The sequence below is a fragment of the Acanthochromis polyacanthus genome, chromosome 5, assembly GCF_021347895.1.
Source record: "Acanthochromis polyacanthus isolate Apoly-LR-REF ecotype Palm Island chromosome 5, KAUST_Apoly_ChrSc, whole genome shotgun sequence".
In the NCBI taxonomy this organism is placed as follows: Eukaryota; Metazoa; Chordata; class Actinopteri; family Pomacentridae; genus Acanthochromis; species Acanthochromis polyacanthus.
Genome location: NC_067117.1, coordinates 783,074 through 808,306, shown reverse-complemented (window position 1 = coordinate 808,306; position 25,233 = coordinate 783,074). Strand labels below are relative to the sequence as shown.

The 25,233-nt window shown below is 42.8% G+C and overlaps 1 protein-coding gene and 1 long non-coding RNA gene across 6 annotated transcripts in view; one reads left to right on the top strand and one right to left on the bottom strand.

The window, feature by feature from the left end:
• The window catches only part of stab1 (stabilin 1), a 64,675-nt gene that overhangs the window by 26,233 nt on the left and 13,209 nt on the right, over window positions 1-25,233 (top strand). For 3 of the 4 annotated variants that reach the window (XR_007941959.1, XM_051948260.1, XM_051948263.1), the window contains 23 exons: window positions 925-1,020; window positions 1,101-1,146; window positions 1,270-1,349; window positions 1,908-2,033; window positions 2,816-2,889; window positions 4,064-4,135; window positions 4,913-5,032; window positions 5,108-5,155; window positions 5,762-5,839; window positions 7,222-7,368; window positions 12,670-12,804; window positions 12,876-12,935; window positions 13,872-14,048; window positions 15,848-15,937; window positions 16,467-16,613; window positions 16,812-16,868; window positions 16,948-17,128; window positions 19,378-19,527; window positions 21,898-22,002; window positions 23,002-23,118; window positions 23,300-23,432; window positions 23,653-23,713; window positions 24,670-24,814. Coding sequence is in view for 3 of the 4 variants with exons in the window: in XM_051948260.1 (XP_051804220.1) it covers window positions 925-1,020; window positions 1,101-1,146; window positions 1,270-1,349; window positions 1,908-2,033; window positions 2,816-2,889; window positions 4,064-4,135; window positions 4,913-5,032; window positions 5,108-5,155; window positions 5,762-5,839; window positions 7,222-7,368; window positions 12,670-12,804; window positions 12,876-12,935; window positions 13,872-14,048; window positions 15,848-15,937; window positions 16,467-16,613; window positions 16,812-16,868; window positions 16,948-17,128; window positions 19,378-19,527; window positions 21,898-22,002; window positions 23,002-23,118; window positions 23,300-23,432; window positions 23,653-23,713; window positions 24,670-24,814 (2,445 nt within the window). In the remaining variant the exon portion in view is untranslated. The remainder of the gene's footprint in view (window positions 1-924; window positions 1,021-1,100; window positions 1,147-1,269; window positions 1,350-1,907; window positions 2,034-2,815; window positions 2,890-4,063; window positions 4,136-4,912; window positions 5,033-5,107; window positions 5,156-5,761; window positions 5,840-7,221; window positions 7,369-12,669; window positions 12,805-12,875; window positions 12,936-13,871; window positions 14,049-15,847; window positions 15,938-16,466; window positions 16,614-16,811; window positions 16,869-16,947; window positions 17,129-19,377; window positions 19,528-21,897; window positions 22,003-23,001; window positions 23,119-23,299; window positions 23,433-23,652; window positions 23,714-24,669; window positions 24,815-25,233) is intronic. The other variant, XM_051948261.1, reaches the window with a different exon arrangement.
• Window positions 40-24,253, bottom strand: LOC127534037 (uncharacterized). Of its 2 annotated transcripts, none has more exons than XR_007941966.1 (3): window positions 24,217-24,253; window positions 374-747; window positions 40-305 (listed from the first exon to the last, which is right to left on the bottom strand). It is a non-coding gene; the product is annotated as an uncharacterized LOC127534037 (long non-coding RNA). The 2 variants fall into 2 exon arrangements; XR_007941967.1 differs by lacking the exon at window positions 24,217-24,253 and having other exon boundaries at window positions 42-135; window positions 238-305; window positions 374-774.

Here is a 25,233-nt window from a genome sequence, read left to right as displayed (position 1 = left end):
CAACACAAAATCTGTAGAAATTTAAACATATATGCTCTGATTAGTGCTACTATGACTCCTTCTAGGCCTCCTGATTAGTGGAACTATGACTCCTTCTAGACCTCCTGATTAGTGGAACTATGACTCCTTCTAGACCTCCTGATTAGTGGAGCTATGACTCCTTCTAGACCTCCTGATTAGTGGAACTATGACTCCTTCTAGACCTCCTGATTAGTGGAGCTATGACTCCTTCTAGACCTCCTGATTAGTGGAACTATGACTCCTTCTAGACCTCCTGATTAGTGGAACTATGACTCCTTCTAGACCTCCTGATTAGTGGAGCTATGACTCCTTCTAGGCCTCCTGATTAGTGGTACTATGACTCCTTCTAGACCTCCTGATTAGTGGAGCTATGACTCCTTCTAGACCTCCTGATTAGTGGAACTATGACTCCTTCTAGACCTCCTGATTAGTGGAACTATGACTCCTTCTAGACCTCCTGATTAGTGGAGCTATGACTCCTTCTAGACCTCCTGATTAGTGGAACTATGACTCCTTCTAGACCTCCTGATTAGTGGAACTATGACTCCTTCTAGACCTCCTGATTAGTGGTACTATGACTCCTTCTAGACCTCCTGATTAGTGGAACTATGACTCCTTCTAGACCTCCTGATTAGTGGAGCTATGACTCCTTCTAGACCTCCTGATTAGTGGAACTATGACTCCTTCTAGACCTCCTGATTAGTGGAACTATGAGTCCTTCTAGACCTCCTGATTAGTGGAGCTATGACTCCTTCTAGACCTCCTGATTAGTAGAACTATGACTCCTTCTAGACCTCCTGATTAGTGGAACTATGACTCCTTCTAGACATCCTGATTAGTGCTACTATGAATCTTCCTGTACCTGCAGCCATCCAATCTTCATCAGGGGTGTGTTTCTTCTAGAGTGTGTGTGCAATCATGGGAAGTGTGACGATGGTCTGGCAGGTAGCGGCAGGTGTGTGTGTTATAAAGGCTGGAGAGGAGCTTCATGCTCTGCAGGTGAGACACACAAACACACACACACACCTGTCAGCACTCTGTGTTCTGATTCACCTGAACTCACCTGACCTGTGTCTCAGAGATCAAGGACGACGCCTGTGGAGGAGTTTGTGACGAGAATGCAAAGTAAGTCAGAATAAACATGATCTTTCCGTGTGAATGGAACTGGCTTGTCAAACATGATCTTGACGTATGGATGGAACTGTCGTGTTAAACATATTCTTGATGTGTGGATTGTTTGTCCTGCAGCTGCATCACTGGACCTCAAGGATCAGCTGCTGCCTGCCTCTGTGTGGCTGGATATGAGGGAAACGGGACCTACTGCAAAAGTACAACACAACATACATGCATCATACAGACAACATACATGCACCATACAGGCAACATACTTGCAACATACAAACAACATACAGGCAACATACAAACAACATATAGGCAACATACAGACAGCATACATGCATCATATAGACAACATACATGCATCATACAGACAACATACAGACAACATACAGGCAACATACTTGCAACATACAAACAACATACATGCATCATACAGACAACATACATGCATCATACAGACAGCATACATGCATCATACAGACAACATACAGACATCATACAGGCAACATACTTGCAACATACAAACATACAGACAACATACATGCATCCTACAGACAGCATACATGCATCATACAGACAACATACAGACAACATACATGCATCATACAGACAACATACAAACATACAGACAACATTCAGATAACATACAAACATATAGACAACATACAAAGAACATACATGGAACACACAGACAACATACAGATAACATAGATCCATCATACATCCATCATACATCATCACGTGTTCTGTCTCTCCTGTTCTCTCAGAACTGGATCTGTGTTCTCGGTCCAATGGAGGTTGTTCTGAATTCGCCGTCTGTCAATCGGTTTCAGCCGGAGAAAGAACCTGCAGCTGTAAGGAAGGATACACTGGAGACGGAGTGGTCTGCCTGGGTAGGTAGACTGGACCAGAACCTGGACCTAGACATGAACGTAGATCAGAACCAGAACCTAGACAAGAACCTGGACCAGACCCAGAACTAAAACCTAGACATGAACCAGAACCTTGACAAGAACCTAGACATGAACCAGAACCTGAACCTGAAAATAGACAAGAACCTAGACCAGAGCCTGAACCAAAACCTAGATGAGAACCAGAACCTAGACATGAACCTGAACCAGAACCAGAACATGAACCTAGACAAGAACCAGAACCAGAACCAAAACCAAAACGTGACCCACAACCAGAACCTAGACAGAAACAGAACCTGAACCAGAACCTGAACCTTCAAAACCAGAACCACAAACAAAATCTGAATCTGAACCAGAACTAGAACCACAACCTAGACAAGGACCAGAACCAGAACTAGAACCTAGACAATAACCAGAACTAGAACCAGAACCTCCTGACATCTACCTAGCTATCTCATCTGGTGGACCTCTCTTCCAGACCTGGAGGTTCTTCCTGGTTCTCTTGAGGAACCAGAACCTCAGAATCCTGTTGGTCTGAACTATTTTTGGCTGAGTTGTAGAACAGAACCATGTTCAGGCTTTGAGCTCAGAGTTGGAGAAGTTCTGACAGCAGATGATTGGTTCCAGGACCTTCTGGACGTTTGAGGTTCAGTGATTGTGTTTTTTACAGTTTAGATCTTTTCGGGAGATTGTTTTCCTCTAAAGCTGAAGATGTAAAAACACATTTTATCTGCGCTGGTGTTTAATCTGCTGTCTGTCCTCAGAGGCGGACGGATGTCTGTTCAACAACGGAGGCTGCCACCAGTCAGCAGACTGCATCAGGACAGGACCCAACATGGTAGGAACACGGCTGCTGCTGAGGAACATGTCAGGCTGCTTTCACTCTGTAATGTTATGTTTTTACATGTCTGACTGTCATACATCCAACATACATCCAACATACATCCATCATACATACAACATACATCCATCATACATCCAACATACATCCAACATACATCCATCATACATACAACATATATCCATCATACATACAACATACATCCAACATACATCCAACATACATCCATCATACATACAACATACATCCATCATACATACAACATATATCCATCATACATACAACATACATCCAACATACATCCAACATACATCCAACATACATCCATCATACATCCAACATACATCCATCATACATACAACATATATCCATCATACATACAACATACATCCAACATACATCCAACATACATCCATCATACATCCATCATACATCCAACATACATCCATCATACATCCATCATACATCCAACATACATCCATCATACATCCATCATACATCCATCATACATCCAACATACATCCATCATACATCCATCATACATCCATCATACATCCAACATACATCCATCATACATCCATCATACATCCATCATACATCCAACATACATCCATCATACATCCATCATACATCCATCATACATCCAACATACATCCATCATACATCCAACATACATCCATCATACATCCATCATACATCCATCATACATCCATCATATATCCAACATACATCCATCATATATCCAACATACATCCATCATACATCCATCATATATCCAACATACATCCAAAAAATAAAACAAAACCAAAACAACTCTTCGTAAAAATGCATATTTTCAACATGTATGTTGTTTACAGATTTGCCCTATCGTTGTTTTTGTTGTTATGAATAACAAAACATTCAGGCTGTTTTTTAAAAATGTTTTAGGACTTTTTGCCATTTTTTACCCGTCATACAAACATTTTTCTTTCAACTAACAGAGAAGAAGTCTTTAAACTATATATTTTATGTTAGATCAGTATTAAAATTAGTTTTTGGGGGATTGTATAAAATCATACTTATTTCTGTTATTTTGTCAGAAATAATACCAGAACTCTACAATAAATACTGATATTTCTGCTGCTGTAAACACAGTAGAAGTTGATTTGTGATGTTCTGCTTGGTTCCTCAGACGGCCTGCAGGTGTCGGCTGGGCTTCCAGGGTTCTGGTTGGTACTGCTACCCAGTGAACCCCTGCAGAACGGTACGTTCTCCTGCTGTACCCTCAGCCTCGCTTTCCTTTTTTACAAGAGTAAGTTCTAAAGGTCCCGTATTAAGAGACAAGATAAGAGACAATTAACCCTCTTGTCATCCTGCAGGTCAAATCGACCCATTTTAAAATTTGAAAATGTGTAAAAATATATATTTTCACAGTGAAAACTTCCACATCTTCAACATTTTTTGGTAAACATCTTTTGGTGCAACAAAAGAAATGCTAAAAAAAATGTTTCTTTAAGAACATTCGGGGAAAAAGTCAATTTCGATTTTTATGTGAATGTTCTTAAGAGAATATCAGAAGTTTTACTGATATATATGGAATCACTTTAGATATTTTTAGGATTTTTTGGAAGATTTTTATTCATTTTTTGAAAATGTTTCCTTGAATTTTCTTGCCAAATTTATTTTTTTAAATAAAACTTTTAGGGTAAACTTTTAAGGAATTACTGGAATTTTCTTCTTGAAGGTTTTCGAAATGTTCAGGAATTTGGGGAATTTTTTTGCTGAATTTTTGGATTTTTTTCAGACAAAGAACCAACATTTTTTGGTGCCCATAAATGAGGACAACAGGCGGGTTACACTCTTCCGTTTCCTCTGCATCCACTGTGGTAGTCCTGCCTGTTTCTTCTCTGAAGGGTACATGAAGACGAGGGGAGCTGATGTTCTGTGCTGTAGAGGCGTCAGAAACATCACCAGTGATGTCACAGAAAAGGAAAACCTGCTGAGGTCAGCGCTGTGATGTGATTGGTCGGTTTGTCTGCAGGATAATGGCGGCTGCCATAGATCCGCTCGCTGTGAGTACCTGGGTCAGGGGCAGAGGAACTGTACCTGCCGGTCTGGTTACATCGGTGACGGCCTCGACTGCCGAGGATCCACCCACACCGTGAGTCACATGACCTCTGACATCACACTTTCAGCCATAGGCCCCGCCCCCTCACACTGTGTTTCTGTTCTGCAGGAGATTTCCCGACAGCCTCAGTTCAATTTCTTTAAATCCATGATGATGGTGAGTAGCGCTGATTCAACCCAGAAACCTTCTGAAAATTTAACACACAGATCATCACAGACCTAAACGAGATGCAAAACGACCTAAACAAGACGCTAAACGACTTAAACGAGATGCAAAACGACCTAAACGAGATGCAAAATGACCTAAACGAGACGCAAAACGACCTAAACAAGGCGTGAAACGACCTAAACGAGACACAAAACAACCTAAACGAGACACAAGACGACCAAAACGAGAGACAAAACGACCTAAACGAGATACAAAATGACCTAAACGAGACGCTAAACGACCTAAACGAGACACAAGACAACCAAAACAAGACACAAAACAACCAAATTGAGATGCAAAACAACCAAAGCGACACAAAACTATCAAAGCAAGACACAAAACGACCAAGACAGAAATCTGCAGTACAGTTTTGGGAGGATAAATGATGTGATAATTTCTAAAGATGTGTTTTAACGCACCGGCAGGTTTTGGTTTTAGTATTTGGGGCAGAAAATACTTTTTTTTAAATGTTCTGAATAGCAGCTAATTCCTGACTGAAGTTTCCAGGTACTGAACTGATAGAGGATCAGTTTAAACTCACTGTTTCCTGTTCAGAAGTCTGACACCCGGATCTATGGTGACGGTCCGTACACGGTGTTTGTTCCTGTGGAGGAAACCAACAACCAGACCACCGTGAGTGAAACACACCGTCACTACACCTGTAATCACACAGTCACTACACCAGTAACCACACCATCACTACGCCTGTAACCACACCATCACTAGTCACTACGCCTGTAACCACACCATCACTCGTCACTACACCTGTTACCACACCGTCACTACCCCTGTAACCACAACGTCACTATGCCTGTAACCACACCGTCACTAGTCACTACACCTGTAAACACACGTCACTACACTAGTAACCACACCGTCACTATGCCTGTAACCACACCGTCACTAGTCACTACACCTATAACCACACCGTCACTAGTCACTACACCTGTAAACACACGTCACTACACTAGTAACCACACCGTCACTATGCCTGTAACCACACCGTCACTAGTCACTACACCTATAACCACACCGTCACTAGTCACTATGCCTGTAACCATACCGTCACTACGCCTGTAACCACACCGTCACTAGTCACTACACCAGTAACCACACTGTCACGACGCCTGTAACCACACCGTCACTACACCTGTAACCACACCGTCACTGCACCTGTAACCACACCGTCACTACACCTGTAACCACACCATCACTACACCAGTAACCACACCGTCACGACGCCTGTAACCTCATCGTCACTACACCAGTAACCACACCGTCACTACACCTGTAACCACACCATCACTACACCAGTAACCACACCGTCACGACGCCTGTAACCACATCGTCACTACACCAGTAACCACACCGTCACTACACCTGTAACCACACCATCACTACACCTGTAACCACACCGTCACTACACCTGTAACCACACCATCACTACACCTGTAACCACACCATCACTACACCAGTAACCACACCGTCACTACACCTGTAACCACACCATCACTACACCTGTAACCACACCGTCACTACACCTGTAACCACACCGTCACTACACCAGTAACCACACCATCACTACACCAGTAACCACACCGTCACTACACCAGTAACCACACCATCACTACACCAGTAACCACACCGTCACTACACCTGTAACCACACCATCACTACACCAGTAACCACACCGTCACGACGCCTGTAACCACACCGTCACTCGTCACTACACCTGTAACCACACCGTCACTATGCCTGTAACCACACCATCACTAGTCACTACACCTGTTACCACACCGTCATTACACCTGTAAACACACGTCACTACACCTGTAACCATCCCGTCGCTACGCCTGTAACCATACCATCGCTACGCCTGTAACCACACCGTCACTAGTCACTATGCCTGTAACCACACCGTCACTCGTCACTACACCAGTAACCACACCGTCACTACACCTGATACAGAACATCTATGGAACTGTAACACCTGATGTGTGTTCCTGTGGGTTCAGGTGGATGAATGGAAGGAGTCGGGTCGACTCAATCTTCTGGTTCAGTACCACATCGTCACCTGTGAGAAGTTGACCGTCAGTGACCTGAAAACCACCGAGAAAGTCGTATCAGTGTCAGGTCACATGATCTACTTCAACCTGCAGAAGGTAACAAACACACACAATGATGAACCACAGAACTGATCGATTTATCGATCAGCAGTAAGTGTAGGTTTATAGGTTAGTTAACAGGAGGATTCACCTCCATGCTTCACCATCAGGACCATCCATCCACTGTGGTAGTCCTGGTCAGGTTCTCACCAAACATCTGGACTCCATCTGAGCCCAACTCATTGATCTTCATCTGACCAAAGAATGTTCTCCAGCATCCATCATGTTTATCTTCCTCTGTTCACTTCTTCTCCATGTGGAGCCATGGTGCAGACTAGTGCTGCAACTAACGATTATTTTAATAATCGATTAATCGGCCGATTATTTTTTAGATTAATCGATGAATCGGATAAAAAAAATTTAATTTCTACTTCTTCATTCAGAAATAGAAGATTTGGAATGACAGAACAAATAAGATGATTGTAGTGAAGCCTTTGTCTTCAACCATCAGAGGCCTCATGTCAGTGACGGTCATGCTGAGGATGCACTCAGTCAGTCAGCTGCCTGCTGTGGTGGAAATGATGTCTTTCTCATCATAAAGCCTGTTAATGTAATTCATCCTGCCTCACTCCAACACAGACCAATGTCTTCACTCAGATGTTGTCAGAAAATTAAAACTTGAGGCTTAATCTTCAAATTATTACCACTATAGTGTGCAAGTTCCATTTATTTGTAATGCATATTCAAACCCTGCTTAAGCTGATGAAAGTGAAATAAAACCTCTCACAGTCACACGCCCCATCTCTGTCATTAATCAGTTAATAAGCTAACCCTAGCATCAGACAAGCTACCAGAGAGACTGATGTTACGTTTCCTCACTTTAAAACGGAACAAATGTAGGATAATGCAGTGACTTAAGGAGCGTGTCCACTAGATGCGACACATCACATGTGGCCGGTTGGTGCGTTTCCAGCTGTGATCCGGTGTGTTTACCTGCAGCTCATTTTTATAAAGTAGACTCTTCTACTGTCCTTAAACATCTAAACTAGCCGTCGGTGAACTAAAACCAGCACAGGTTCAGCTGCTGCACAGATTATTTCTCACCTCAAATGCTTTAGAAATACTTTTCCCTGAAGTGTTTTCAAAATAATAGAGAAAGTTTGCGGCCCAGCCGCTGTCTTTGTCAGACTCTTCTACCGGACCGTCAAGCTGAAAGCGCGGTCACGGAGAGACAGCAGGTCCGATTTGTGGCACTGGCAGCGAGCAGTGACACTTTTTGTGGCACCGCCGGATGCCACGGTTAATGCCACTGTTTGGGCGAGATGCCACTGCCTCAGCGGCATTTCCAGTGGCCTCTGGAGATGCCAGTAGAGATGCCACGGTTAACGCCACTGTTTAGAGCAGTGGTCGGCAACTGGCGGCCCGCGGAGCAAAACTGGCCTGTCAGGAATAATATCTGGCCCGCCAGATGATTTTGAAATTTTGATTTGGCACAGAGCCAAGCCAGTCCGTCACCGCAACATGAAACTCGCGTGGTCGGCTGCTGCCGAGGCTCCGCTGCTCGCGGTATCGCGGCATTTGTTATTGTTGTTATTTTTATTGGGCCAGTTAACAATATAATAGAATTGAATTTCTTTATTTATCCCACACCTGGGAAATTATTTGCTACAACAGCTAAAACACCTAATTACAACATTTTTTAAAAAATAACCTAGTAAATTACAGTCTGTAAGAACAGAATAATAAAATAAGGGGCTAAATGATCTCAGTATGGCAGATTAAGAACAGACAGACTTTTTCAAAACTAGGACTTTAACAGAAATATGCAGGTTGAGTTAACTGTGCAGATTGTATGATATGAAATAAAATCTGGAGTCAGATTTTTCTGGGCCACTTAACAAAATCTGACTCCCTACTATTTTGGGAATGCAATAAGTGACAAACTTTCTCCAAACTTTCTCAGCTACAACATCTGTACCTCTGCTGCTGCTGTGTGAAGGATCAAGTATGTAGTCGTCACAGGAGAGAAGTTGTAGGGGGAGTCAGATTTTGTAGACTCTTTATACCCACTGTACGTCCCTGATGTTTGTCCTTCAACATCCAGAGGTTTATAGTCTGACACACACACAAACATCACCACACTTTAATGTGATCACCAGGACTTCTGTACGCTGAACATTATCACTGATTAATGAGAGAATATTTCATGTCAGCTGTACTCAGAACCTGAATACAGGTGAGCTCTTCTTCTGCCTGTCAGGTAATAAACAGAAATCTTCTCCAACATCAGCAGTGTCTGATCAAACTGGTCTGATATTAGAGGAACATTTACTTCTGGCTTCAGCAATTCAATTCATTTTTTGAACACAGTTGAAATATATTTCATTGCAAAATACTTAAATATATTTAAGCATTTAATCCCCTTCAGTTTCCATGAGCAGCATCCTGCTGGTCCAGATGCTGAAGATGCTGATGTTCTGTCTGTGGAGTCTCCCAGCAGTCAGTGAGGATCTGGTTTCTTCTGATGTCCTTAGAACAGGGGTGTCAAAGTCATTTTGGTCCAGGGGCCGCATACGGCCTCATTTGATCTCAAAGGGACCAGTAAACTTACAGCAAAATTACTGAGAAGTAACAATAAGTCTAAGTTTCTCTGACGTTTTAGTGCAAAGGAGAACAAGTCTATGAGAAAAATCTTTATATGTAATGAACTGTCCTTTTAAAATTATATTAGAAACAACCAGAGATTAAAGTAAATGCAATTTCAACAACACTATGACTCAGTTTAACATTTATTTGTGTGCATTACAACTGATCACAGTGATTGTACAATGGCACAACATATTTAGTCACAGGTGTGGAACTTAAAAACATAGTCCTGGAATTTAAAAAACAAATCAAACTTATCAAGATGTAGAAATTTTTTGAAGTCCGTTTTCCACATCTGGAAAGTAATTGAACACCTAAATGAACTCTGCACACCTTTAAATCTTCAGCAGCAGCTATTTTATACAGACAGTTAAAGTAAAGCTGTCACCCGCCTTGTTTATGTAGAAAATGTAAAATATAGATAAAAAAACTACAACATAACATGGATGCATCTATTAGAAATAATATTCCACTCAACCAAACACTTCTGTAGTGCATCTGATGACCAACACTGAGTTTCACAGTATTTACTGCAGAAAGTTTTCATTTAGCAGCTGTTTTTTTTCCCTAGGGCAACAATGTTTAAAGCAGCATTTTACAGGATTTATTCTGGCTTCTATTTGCTCCTGAAACGTGACATCTTTTAGCCTGCACAAGTGCATCAATATCAGGCATCCTGAGCAGCAGCAGCTTCAGCGTGTCAGTGAAGAGCTTATGTGTGAGTTTTGTTTTATTAATGTTCATTACTGAGAAAACTTGCTCACAAAGTTAGGTCGTCCCAAACGTGCACAACATTTCTGCAGCCAGTGCTGTTAATTTAGGGTAGCCTGGAAGGAGACGCTGATCAAATGTTTCCAAGCCCACAGAGGCAAATCTGTCCTTCAGGTCTACATCACACTGCAAATCCATTATTTCAAGTTGTATGTCAGAGGGCACATCAGAAGCTTCCACTGTGAATGGTGAACGAAAAACTGCCAATTCTGTCTGGAGCTCGCTAAAGAACTGAAATCGTTTCTCAAACTCCCACAGCAATCCCGTAAACTTGTCCTTGTACTGAGAAATGAGCAGCGGCACCGCTTGCAAGCTGCGTCTCTCACAATGTGAGCTTCAACTTGAATGCACGTATGAACGTAAGCGTATGTATGCATGCAGGTTCAGAGTATTACTTGTAATGTATACTGTGTGCGGAGCAGGGGTGAAAGTAAGCCGGAACGATCCAGAACTGCGTACCGGCAAAAGATCTGGTGGCGGAACGCAGTTCCGGGAAAAGATCTGCTGGCGGTACGCCGCTCTTCCACCGGTATCTATGGGTACGCCGGTACGCCGCCCGGCCTGCCTGCTATCCATAGATATCGACCGGAGTTCACTCAGCAGTACGTGAGTGCGCATGCGTGTCTACTTCCGTAACACAGCGATTGTTATGGCCAGTAGCAGCCAATAGCCAATAGGTGCGCTTGATTTATTGCACTGGGGCGAGCAATAAATTACACCTGAAATTCCACACGTTCTTGTGATTGGCTGAAAAACTTTCAACAGGATTTACAATGGTTAGCATCGACGGAATGGGGTGAAAGTAAGCCGGAACGGTCCGGAACTATTACTAATAGTTCCGGCAAGAATTTAAAACTGCTTTCACCCCTGGTGCAGAGGGGTCACACGTACGGACGCAGACCCGTACCGGACCGCCAGGGGTCCGACCCGGCCCGCAGAATACATCTGCAATGTCAAAAAATATTCAAAAAATGATGACCTACATTACTACTGCATTTGTTTGATCAAACTGCAGCTCCCACGTTGTCTGCTATAGGGGCGCTCCGTCTCATTCGGAGCGGACAGCGGGTGGCAGCGATACGGAAGCCGGGTCTGTTCCCAGGTAACCTATCATTCGGCAAGGCAGCTGTTGCACTGCATTATGGGATCTGTAGTTTGTGTGTTATCAGCGCTTCGTATCGTCGGGCCATTAATAACAATGATAATAAATCGATGTAAAATAATCTCGGGGGCCGGATATAATTGTATTACGGGCCGGATATGGCCCGCCGGCCTTGAGTTTGACACATGTGCTCTAAACAGTGGCATTAACCGTGGCATCTCACCTAAGCAGCGGTAAAAGTACTGGCATTAACCGTGGTATCCTCTAAACAGTGGCATTAACCGTGGCATCTCTGCTGGCATCTCCAGAGGCCACTGGAAATGCCGCTGCAGCAGTGGCATCTCACCCAAACAGTGGCATTAACCGTGGCATCCGGCGGTGCCACAAAAAGTGTCACTTCTAGCTGCCAGTGCCACAAATCGGTCTTGCCCCTACTGCAGTCATGTGACCACATAGCGGCCCGCTCGTGACCATCTGGCATCAGTGCGATTTTCAGATGCGTGCATTCGCATGTAGTGGACACGCAGCATGTCTTTGTTTTGTGAAGCGTGAAATGCTGCCATACTTTTGAGGACTTCGGTCAAACTGTTTTCTCCGTGCTGGTCATGTTTCATTTGTTGAATTTACTTCCCTTTGAAAATACCTCCTCTGCTCTGCCTCCACCTCGCTCTGTTCAACTCGCTCTGCAGCTGAAGTAGACGGCTCCGCAACCGCAACATGACATTTAATAATCGATTATTATCGATTTTATCGATTCGTTGTTGCAGCCCTAGTGCAGACATAGATAGACCCAGTTCATAGCTCCAGGACTGAGAAGGTTCTGCTGTTTCCTCCTGCAGGGTTCCATTTGGATCAACAACAGTTCGAGGATTGTGAAGAGCGACTACACCACCTTCAACGGAGTCATTCACCAAATTGATAAGCTGCTGACGCCGTTTAGCCTCAAGGACAAACCGAAGCTTCAGACTCGGACGGTGAGTCGAGTCTGGAACCTCGAAGGATGAACAAATGAACTCACAGCTGATCCGTGTCTCTTTGTGTTTAGATGAACTTCACCTCAGCAGCTACATTTTATGGCTACACACGCTTCTACAAACTGGTGGAGGTGAGATCAAACTCCATCAAACACTTTATTACGTTTAAACCTCTGAAGCCCGTCTATCAGCCAGAAACCTTAGAGACAAAGGGAAGTCTTTGATTTTCAGCTTTCCAACCGTCCTTCAACACATCATCTGTGAGATTTGATTTTGTCGAGAAAATGATTTAAATCTGAGTTTAAAGTCATACTTGATCAAAATTGCTTCATTTTACATCTTAATCTTTAAAAAAAATGCTAAAAATGAAATGAAAGTAGAACTAAACTAAAAGAATAAGGCAATAATACAAATAAACTCATGGATTCCAAGAGGTTCCTTCCACCGTTGGACCCTAAACATGGCACAGACAAAACACAAAACGACACAAAATGAGACAGAAAACAACACTTAAAATGTCAAAAAAGAAGATTTTTTGGCACTTTTAATGTTTTTGTATTTTTTTACTCATTTTGTCATTTTTTTCCATTTTCAAACTTTTTGTCATTTTTAATCTTTTTGTTGTTTTTTTTGCTCATTTTTGTCGTTTTTAATGTTATTGTTGTTTTTTGTCTGTTTTTTGTTGTTTTCAATCTTTTTTTGTCAATTTTTTGGCCATTTTCAAACTTTTTGTATTTTTTTTCTCTCTTTTTTGTCATTTTCGTTGCTTTTTGTCATTGTTTTGTAATTTTCAATCTTTTGTTGTTTTTTGGTCAATTTATTTGTTATTTTCAAACCTTTTGTATTTTTCTAGCATTTTTTTGTCATTTTTAATCTTTTTGTTGTTTTTTGTCATTTTCAATCTTTTGTTGTTTTTTGTCATTTTCAGTCTTTTTGTTTGTTTTGTCATTAAAAAAACCTTTCTAACTGGTGAGCGGTACTGTACATGTAATACTCCATATGACCCCGGTGGTTCAGACATATGAGTTCTAAAGTTGAAATGAATTGGTGCTGCTTGAACCCTGCAGGACTCCGGGATGCTGCCGGTGCTGCAGACCTCCATCCACCAGCCCTTCACTGTGTTCTGGCCCACAGACCGGGCTTTGGAGGCCCTGCCGGCTGAGAGGCAGCGCTGGCTGACCAGTCCAGACCACCGGGACCAGCTGGCTGCAACCATCAAGGCCCACATCGTCCGGAACTCCAGAGTAGGTGGTGGCTAATGATGTTGGTTCCAGAAGGAAACAGTTGTTAAAACTGCGTGAAGAACTTCATCTGGGATCATTAAATCTGAGGTCATCAGGTTCAGCGTCTCTGAAAACCTTTGATCTTAAATCAGAGGCATTAAACAGTTTCTAAAAACCTGAAATAACCACAAAACAGATAAACAGTGGTTAAAAACTAACATCTGACACAAAGCAATGAAAATGGAAATATTTTTACACATTTTTCCACTTTTACCATTGCTTCTCCTCCTATCTCTAAGGCTGAGCCCAGACACACTACAGAGGAAGCTCATTTCAGACGCTTGTATCCATGATCTCATTCTTTGGGTCTCTACCCAGAGCTCATGACCATCGGTGAGGGTTGGAATGTAGATGGACGGTAAACTGAGATCTTCTCCTAGAGGCTCAGCTCCTTCTTCACCACGATGGTTCGGTACAACGCCTTCATTACTGCTGACGCTGCACCAATCCTCCTGTTCATCTCTAGCTCCATTTTCCATCACTCATGAACAAGATCCTGAGATACTTGAACTCCTTCACTTGAGGAAGCAGTTCTTCCCTGACCCAGAGGGAGCAATCCACCGGTTTCCAGCACAGAACCATGGCCTCAGACTTGGAGGTTCTGATCTTCATCCCTACCTCTTCACACTCGGCTGCAAACTGCTCCAGTGCTGCTGAAGGTCTGAGGAACCAACAGAACTTCATCATCTGCATCTGTCGTAGGCTTTCTCCAATGTCCAGCCCCACGGGATCACAAAGCTTGGCCACCAGACGCTCTCTGCTGAGCTCCCCTCAGGGCTCCAGGGAGAGGCCCTGGTTTCTCAAACCCTGGTGAGGTGGCAGCTTCTCCTCTTTGGCCTGTCATCGAGGTTTTCTGAATCGTTCTTTGTCCTGTCCCTCCCTCAGGGACAGTTTTCCTTGAGAGACCCTACCAGGGCAACAAAGCTCCCAGGATCACTGAGACACTCAAACGTCTTCACTGCGATGAGGTGGTGATTCGACAGAGGGTCAGAGATGATCGGTGCAGCGTTTTTACCCACTGTGCTTCAGTTTCACCCTCTGGGCTGTTTTCTGTGAATCTGAAGAATTTTCTTTTTTAATCATTTTCTGATGTGTTATCCCTTTAAGCTTCAGTCAATTCCAGCCGTTTTCAGTACAAAAAATCGCTAATATTCTATTTTTAAATTTAAAAAAATGACGAAAAATACGGGGAATATTGGACACACATCGCGAGGTGCATTTCCTTGAAAATGACCGATTCGTGGATTTTATACCGACTTCAGGACATGTTTTGGACAAAATAGTTTACTGGCTTGTGTCATCTGGATGTAAAAGGTTGGATTATGGCCGTTTTTTGTGGAATATTTTTTTCTGTGTGTAATAATGAACCCGGAAATGTGAGTCGCGCTGTGTGCGTTGAAGCCGTGTATAGAGAACGGATGGATGGATATTCGTTTTTGTCGGACAAATGTGTTTTTCTCACCCGCTGTGGTAATCACATCTGAAAGTGGTTTATACCGGCGGATTCATGAGAATCTAAGCTTTCCATCGGCGTATAGTGTTTGTATAATCGCGTTTGCAGCCGTCGGACATTCTTGAAATTCCTATGCAAATTAGTAGGTGTACCGCCGGCGGTACACCTACGACGCACTGAAGCGCAAAGGGTTATGGACATTTTGGGGTGTTTTCTGTGAAACTTTAGGACGTGTACAGATGGTTAATGTAGTCAGCATGATGGTGTGTGTCAGTGTGTGTGTTATTGTGTTCTTTTGTGTTTGCAGCTGACGACTGTGGGTCAGCCCACTTCTTCGTCGTCGTTTCGCTCCATGCATGGATCGACCATCAAGTATCGCTGTGACCGAAGCCTCGTGGTGAGAAAAAACTCAGACCAAACTTCTTTATGTTGTTCTGTGTCTTATTTGAACCATGTTTGTTTTTTTTTGTCATTTTGTGTCACATTTTTGTTTTTTTGTCTCACTTTTGTCGTTCATTTCTAATATATTTGTTTCTCGTTTTTGTAGTTTTGTGTTATATTTTCATAGTTTTTTATCGTATATTTTTAATTTTTTGGTTAATTTCTGTCATTTTGTGTCTAATTTTAGTTGGTTGTTTATTTTTTGTTGTTTTTTAACTAATTATTGTTTTTTGTGTCAATTTTTGTTGTTTTTTTAAGAAATTATTTTTGTGCGTGTCTAATTTTTGTTGTTTTTGTCTAATTTCTGTCATTTTGTGTCTAATTTTTGTCATTTGTGTGGAATTTTTGTTGTTTGTGTCTAATTTTTGTCTGATTCTCATAGTTTTTTGTCTCATTTTCCAACCTTCCTGTGCTGTTGTTGTTGTGTTTCACTGACTCTGCTGGTATTGTGAAGTCGTATTGATTGTGTGTCTGTGTGCGGTCAGGGTGCCGTATTGATCAATGATAATGATGCCAGAGTTGTGGAGCGTTTCCTGTCCTTCAGCGAGGGTTTGGCCTACGGCATCGACCAGCTGCTGGAGCCGCCGGGCCTCGGAGCGTTCTGCGACAGCATCGAGAACAAAACTTCCAACGTTAGTACTGCTAATGCTAATGCTACTGCTAATGATATTACTGCAATAGTAATCAGTACAGTTAGTACCACTGTTGTTACTGCTGTTTACAGCCGTGATAGCTGAGAGAAAGTACAACTCAGAAAATAGTACAAAACAATGCCCTATAGAACCCTGCTCTGGTTCCTGGACTGAAGGTTCTCGTGTTGAACGTTTCAGGGTCGCTGTGGAAGCTGCTTCATGCCTCCGTCGTGTCCCCTCAAACACTTCGACACGGTAAGATCTGTCTCAGACTTCAGAACCTCAGCCCAGACCAGAAGTCTGTATAGATGAATGTCTCTGCCGGGTTCTCCAGGGAACCACAGAACGCTGCTTAAACTCCCGCAGCAGGTACGGATTCGGATACGGATACCGACGCAGCCGCTGGTACGACGACCTGGACGACACCTTCAACCGGAGAAGGTGCATGAGAAAATGCTGGTTCCCCTCCTGGGTCTATAAGTGCTGCAAGAACCACTACAGCCGGGACTGTCAGGGTGAGGAGGACCATGTTCTACTGCAGAACCCCAGCAGTGTCACAATGTTTACTCCAAATGGTTCAAAATGACTCATTTGTTTTAATAACACTGACAAATTTGTCCAAAATTATTCAGTTTTCTTCCAGAATCACAAAAAAATAGCTCCTGACAACTTTTCTGATACAAGTTCCACAAACGAATGAATAGTTCCTGTCTGTTCTGTAAAAATCGATGATAAAGAACCTTCATTCACTTCTCACACATTTTGTGATGTTGCAGCTTCCTGTTGATCAAAATGACTCAGATTCCAAAAAGACTCACTTTGACAATTTCTGATCCTTGAAGTCCATAGAGGAGAACGTCCCCTGGAGAAAGTTCTAGAGTAGACCTACCGACAACTGCAGAGTAGTCGGTAGATATACTCTAGAACTTCCTACAGTTATCGGTAGGTCTACTCTAGAACTTTTCCAGTTGTCTGTAGGTCTACTCTAGAACTTTCTCCAGTTATCGGTAGATATACTCTAGAACTTCCTACAGTTATCGGTAGGTCTACTCTAGAACTTTTCCAGTTGTCGGTAGGTCTGCTCTAGAACTTTCTCCAGTTATCGGTAGGTCTACTCTAGAACTTTTCCAGTTGTCTGTAGGTCTACTCTAGAACTTTCTCCAGTTATCGGTAGGTCTACTCTAGAACTTTTCCAGTTGTCTGTAGGTCTACTCTAGAACTTTCTCCAGTTGTCGGTAGGTCTGCTCTAGAACTTTCTCCAGTTGTCGGTAGGTCTGCTCTAGAACTTTCTCCAGTTGTCGGTAGGTCTACTCTAGAACTTTCTCCAGTTGTCGGTAGGTCTACTCTAGAACTTTCTCCAGTTATCGGTAGGTCTACTCTAGAACTTTTCCAGTTGTCTGTAGGTCTACTCTAGAACTTTCTCCAGTTGTCTGTAGGTCTGCTCTAGAACTTTTCCAGTTGTCGGTAGGTCTACTCTAGAACTTTCTCCAGTTGTCGGTAGATCTACTCTAGAACTTTTCCAGTTGTCGGTAGGTCTACTCTAGAACTTTCTCCAGTTATCGGTAGGTCTACTCTAGAACTTTTCCAGTTGTCTGTAGGTCTACTCTAGAACTTTCTCCAGTTGTCTGTAGGTCTGCTCTAGAACTTTTCCAGTTGTCGGTAGGTCTACTCTAGAACTTTCTCCAGTTGTCGGTAGGTCTACTCTAGAACTTTCTCCAGGGGACGTTTTCCTTTCCTGCTTCCAGTCTTCAAGTTTAGTCTCACTTAGAACATTCCAGGTCCTTGAAGTCCGTAGAGGTGGGTCCAGATTTATCACTTTTTGATTAACTTTTTCCATCGTTTCTGAGCCTCAGAACTTCATCAGTCCAGCAGATAGAATCATGACATTTAGGAGGAGAAACACATCTGAGGTTTGGTAAAACTGAAACTACAATTACTACAGAAGCTGGAAAATTACCAGACAAAGAGACCAAATTGCCAAAATTACCAAAGAAAGACTAAATCAGCACAAACGGACACAATATCACCACAAAAAAGGTAAATGTACCACAAAAAGTGACAAGATGTCCACAGAAAGATGCAAAATTACCACAAAAAGACAAGATGAGTAAATTCACATTGTCACAGTAGTTTACGTAGCAATAAAGGTAGTAATAGAAATAAAATCATAGTAAAATCATAATAATAATAATAATATTTACTTATATACAGGGATGAGAAATGAGGATGAAATAGTGCAGTATTGACACACTGTAAGACAATGCAATATAAAGTGGCTTGAAAAAATACGTTTAAAAAGTGTAGAGATGTAGCAGGGCGAAAATGTCTGCAAATTTATGGTTTGTGGTGAAAGAAGTCCAGTTTATGATAAAAATCCAACAATTATCACAAAACGGCAGCAAAATCACCACAAAACTCATGAATCTGCCACAAAAATACACAAAAATCTCTACCATCAACAACCTTCATACTGAGAATATCTCCAGAGTTCCAGGTCCTTGAAGTCCATGGAGGAGAACATCCCATGTAGAAAGTTCTAGAGTAGACTTACTGACATCTCTTGTTGGTGGGTCTACTCTAGAACTTTCTACAGGGGACGTTCCCCTTTCTTGCTTCCAGTCTTTAAATCTCAGACCATAATCCAGAATGAACAGTTTTAGGCTTGGTCAGGTGTTCTGACAGAAATGTTCTGTTCTCAGTTTGTTAATCTGATAAATGTTGTAGAACAAAGTTCCCTCTCAGACCATCGGTTCTCTGTCTTCAGTGTGTCCTGGAGGTCTGGAGGCTCCTTGTGGAAACCACGGGACCTGTGACGACGGAATGCACGGTTCAGGAAGCTGCACGTGCTTCAGAGGATTCAGAGGAAAAGCCTGCGAACTGTGCAGCCGTGGATACTACGGACCCAACTGCACAGGTAGAACCAAACCAGAACACCGTGTTTGACCCAAACTGAAGGATCAAAATGTAAGAGCACAAGAAATGTTGTTATTAAAGATTAAAGTGACTCAAGACAGTTCCAAAATTACCTAAGCCTTTTCTAAAATTACACTAACTTTGTTCAAAATGACTCAAAAAGTCAGTCTGTCATTCTATACTACAGGATGATAGAGAGGTACAGTCAGACCATTCTACACAATGATAGAGAGATACAGTCAGACCATTCTACACAATGATAGAGAGATACAGTCAGACCATTCTACACAATGATAGAGAGATACAGTCAGACCATTCTACACAATGATAGAGAGATACAGTCAGACCATTCTACACAATGATAGAGAGGTACAGTCAGACCATTCTACACAATGATAGAGAGGTACAGTCAGACCATTCTACGCCACAGAATTACAGAGTGATAGAGGTAAAATCGGGCTGCACAGTGTTGTAGTGGTTAGCACTTTTGCCTTGCAGCAAGAAGATCCCCGGTTCAAATCCCGGCCTGGGATCTTTCTGCATGGAGTTTGCATGTTCTCCCTGTGCATGCGTGGGTTTTCTCCGGGTACTCCGGCTTCCTCCCACAGTCCAAAAACATGCTGAGGTTAATTGGTTACTCTAAATTGTCCGTAGGTGTGAATGTGAGTGTGATTGTGTGTCTGTATATGTAGCCCTGTGACAGACTGGTGACCTGTCCAGGGTGTCCCCTGCCTTCACCAGAGTCAGCTGGGATAGACTCCAGCACCCCCCATGACCCTAGTGAGGATGAAGCGGTGTATAGAGGATGGATGGTTGGATGGATAGAGGTACAATCACACCAATCTACATAATGATAGTGAGGTACAATCAGGCATTCTCCATAATGATAGAGGGGCAGTCAGACCGTTCTACGCTACAGAATGAGCTGTCTTAGTGCTGGTGGAACACGGAGGATGAGCTCAGTTTAGCTGCAGCAGGTTGTGTTTTATGTTTGCTGTGAAAATAAAGCAGAAACCATAAAACGGGATTTATTGAGTTGCTCCTGCTGTGTAAATCCTGTTCTTTTATTTCTCCACCACTGCCCTGACCCTGACATCCGCCAAAATAAGAGCTCAGAGTCGGCAGACGGTCTTGGCAGTCTGTCGCCATGGTAACGCTCCAGACTCCACATCCTCAGCTGGGCGTTCATCCAGTGCCGGACCGACCTGACAGCCCAGATTCTGAAAACACCGACAGCTGCTGATCGGCTTCAGATCTGCTCTTTATCGTCGTCATGGACCTTTAACGTCATTTCAGACAGACACATGACATTTTAGGAGGAAAAACACATCCGAGTTCTGATAGAAACTGACACTAAAATAAGTACAAAGCCTCAAAAATTGGCAGAAAAAGATACTAAATCACCAAAATGGTCAAAATCACCACAACAAAAAACAATATCACAGCACAAGAAGACCAAATTTCCATTGAAAGATGCAAAATGACCACAAAAAGCCCAAAACTGCCATATACAGATGCAAAACCAGCACAAAAAAGTGCAAAACAACCCCAAAAAGAAACCAAATCACCAACAAAGGGCCAAAATTGCCACAACAAAATACTAAATCAGCACATAAAGACCAAAAATCACCACAAGAAGACACAACATCTCCACCAAAAGAAGCAAATTTTCCACAAAAACACACAAAATCGGCACAGAAAGATGCAAAATTACAACAAAAAACAGGTAAATATGCCAGAAAAAACGACAAAATCTCAACTGAAAGATGCAAAATTACCACAAAAAGTCCAACAATTATCACAAAATCGCCCAAAATCACCACCAAAATAATGAGTCTGCTAAAAAAACTCAACCAAAAGACCCAAAAGAACCACAAAAGAGGTAAAATCACGACAGAAATCTGTGAATATCCCTCAAAAAGACATCAAATCTCCACTAAATGGATCAGATTTACCCCAAAGAACCATCTGGTTCTTCATCTCCAGTAACTTTCTCAATGATCAGAGTTCTACCTTCAGACTGAGAATAATTCCAGAGTTCCAGGTCCTTGAAATCCACAGAGGAGAACATCCTCTGGAGAAAGTTCTAGAGTAGACCTACCGACAACTGGAGTTGTCGGTAGATCTACTCTAGAACTTTGTCCAGTTGTCGGTAGGTCTACTCTAGAACTTTCTTCAGCTGTCGGTAGGTCTACTCTAGAACTTTCTCCAGAGGACGTTCTCCTTTCCTGCTTCCAGTCTTTAAGTTTAGTCTCACTTAGAACATTCCAGGTCCTTGAAGTCCGTAGAGGCGGGTCCAGATTCATCACTTCTTAGTGGACTGATGAGAACCAGACTGCTGGATGATGATGATGTTCTGGTTCTGTTCCAGCCTGTATGTGTGGAGTACAAGGCCGGTGTGACGACGGTGTTGAAGGTTCTGGACAGTGTGTCTGCAGGCCCGGCTGGGAGGGAGAACGCTGTCAGATTGATATTGGTGAGTCCACAACCAACAGCTGGTTCTGACCAGAACCGGAAAGTTCAAAAGGTTTCAAGGTTCATTACGAAAAAGGATCTTTAACTCCCCTGAATCCCACCAAGTTTGTGGACGCTTTAACTTCCTGGCTCATTTTTATCCACCGTGGATCATTTTTACCCACTGTGGATCATTTTTACCCACTGTGGATCATTTTTACCCACTGTGGACTCATTTTTATCCACTGTGGATCATTGTTATCCACTGTGGACTAATTTTTATCCACTGTGGACTCATTTTTACCCACTTTAGACTCATTTTTACTCACTGTGGATAATTTTTACCCACTGTGGATCATTTTTACTCACTGGGGACTCATTTTTACCCACTGTGGATCGTTTTTACCCACTGTGGATCATTGTTATCCACTGTGGACTAATTTTATCCACTGTGGATCGTTTTTACCCACCGTGGATCATTTTTATCCACTGTGGACTCATTTTAACCCACCGTGGATCATTTTTACCCACTGTGGATCATTTTTACCCACTGTGGACTCATTTTTATCCACTGTGGATCATTTTTACCCACTGTGGACTCATTTGTATCCACTGTGGATCATTTTTACCCACTGTGTATCATTTTTACCCACTGTGGACTCATTTTTACCCACTGTGGACTCATTTTTACCAACTGTGTATTATTTTTACCCACTGTGGACTCATTTTTACCCACTGTGGACTCATTTTTACCGACTGTGTATCATTTTTACCCACTGTGGACTCATTTTTACCGACTGTGTATCATTTTTACCCACTGTGGACTCATTTTTATCTACTGCCAGCTCCTTGGGTTTTTGTCACAGCTCAGTAACTGGTGACTTTACGGTTGAACTTGATCTGGTTTTAACGTCTGATAATGAGGTTCCGGTTTAGATGCAGGTTACCGTTTGTTCTGACTGACCCTCACCCTAACCCTGACCTTTATTTTGAAGGCCTGTTTCCCATGTTTCCTGTCCAGGTTCGATCCCGGAGGAGTGCCGACGCTGCCACCCTCAGGCTGACTGCGAGCCCGGCTTCGGCTGTCGCTGTAAACCCGGATTCCAGGGGAACGGAACCTTCTGCAGTCCAGAACCTCGTGAGTGAAGAACATGGAGCTAAACCTCAGATGGAGACTCAGAAACACCAGACTGGCAGCTCAAACTCCTCAGATTATTTACTAATACTGGAGGTTTATAGTCTGGATTATCTGATGAATAAAAGTCTGTTTTGTCCTCTGAATGTTGGAGTTCTGATCCAGTTCTCTGATCCGTCTGCAGCTCCAGATCTCTGCTCCGAGTATAACGGCGGCTGCCACCTGAACGCCGACTGCAACCAGACGGACCTGCAGGTGAACTGCACCTGTCACAGCAGTTACCAAGGAGACGGATACTCCTGCGAGCCAATCAACAGGTGGGTTTGAAGCCCCACTTCCTGTTTTAGAGCTGTTGATGGAAAAAGTCGATTAAAAAGTGATAAATCTGCACCCACCTCTATGGAAGTGAAACTAAACTTAAAGACTGGAAGCGGGAAAGGAGAACGTTCCCTGGAGAAAGTTCTAGAGTAAAGTTGTCAGTAGGTCAACTGTTGAGCCGATGTTCTGGTTCTGATCTGATGTTCTTCTGTTCTCCAGGTGTGTTGAGGAGAACAATGGAGGCTGCAGCGACTTTGCTTCCTGCAAGTTCACCGGACCGGTGAGTCCAAACCTGAAATATTCTGTTTACAGCAGAATTGCCTGTAAGTGTACAGTAATCTGATTACTTGTGAGTGCAATATCAGAGTATTTCCTGGTCAGGTTCTCACCAAACATCTGGACTCCGTCTGAGCCCAACTCATTGATCTTCATCTGACCAAAGAATGTTCTCCATCATCCATCAGGCTTCTTCTCATGTTCTTCAACAAACTTTCATGTGGAAGTTTAGTTCTGGTCCTCCGTCCATAGAGGTTGATGTTCTGAAGGTTCCTTCACACTGTCTGAGCTTCACACTAACTCTGGTTTCCATGGAGAACCCCTGAACCAAGTCTGAAGCAGCTGATGTCTGTTTTTACAGCTGGATGGAGAAAGTAGTTCACTGTCTGTGAAGTCATTTTAGGAGCTCTGATTAGTGGTACTATGACTCCTTCTAGACCTTCTGATTAGTGGAACTATGACTCCTTCTAGACCTCCTGATTAGTGGAACTATGACTTCTTCTAGACCTCCTGATTAGTGGAACTATGACTCCTTCTAGACCTCCTGATTAGTTGTACTATGACTTCGTCTAGACCTCCTTAATAGTGGAACTATGACTCCTCAGATGTTTCTCTTCCTCTGCTCAGTTCTTCTCCATGTGGAGCCATGATGCAGACATAGATAGACCCAGTCCATAGGTCCAAAACTAAGAAGGTTCTGCTGTTCTCAGCTCATTTAGAACCATGTTCATCAGTTAGACTGACTGGAATCACAGCTGGACTCGGTTTGAGTTTCTAATTGGGAGCCTGGATTTTAACTATTGTCTTTATGAACAGTTTGTTTTTTTATTTCATGGTTTATTGTTATTCATTAAAGGAACTCCTCTGCTGTACTTAGAAGTAATCTGATTACTTCAACATGATGCCGTTCCTGTTTCCTGCTGCTTAATGAGTCTAATTCTGGTAATCTGATTACTCCAGAATGAGCGTGAGTGTGAGTGCCTGCCGGGGTACGTGGGTAATGGAGTCCAGTGTCTGCAGAAGGTGGTGCCCCCTGTTGACCGCTGCCTGGAAGCCAACGGCGGCTGTGCTGCTGTGGCTTCCTGCAAGGACCTGCATTACCATGGTAACACGTCTATTATTACCACGGTAACACGTCTGTTATTACCACTGTAACACGTCTGTTATTACCACTGTAACACGTCTATTATTACCTCTGTAACACGTCTGTTATTACCACTGTAACACGTCTGTTATTACCACGGTAACACGTCTGTAGTGTCTGTTTTTACCACTGTAACATGTCTGTTATTACCATGGTAACACATCTATAGTGTCTGTTGTTAGATGGTAACACGTCTGTAGTGTCTGTTATTTGCACATTTTCACAGATTTTCAGATCGTCTGATCTGTATTGACTTGTTTCCATGGTAACGCACCTGCCTGTGTTTATTTCCGGTGGTACTTTATCACATCCATAATAATCACTGTTACCATGGCAACACATCTGTAACAGACTGAGCATGTCAGACATCCCATAACACC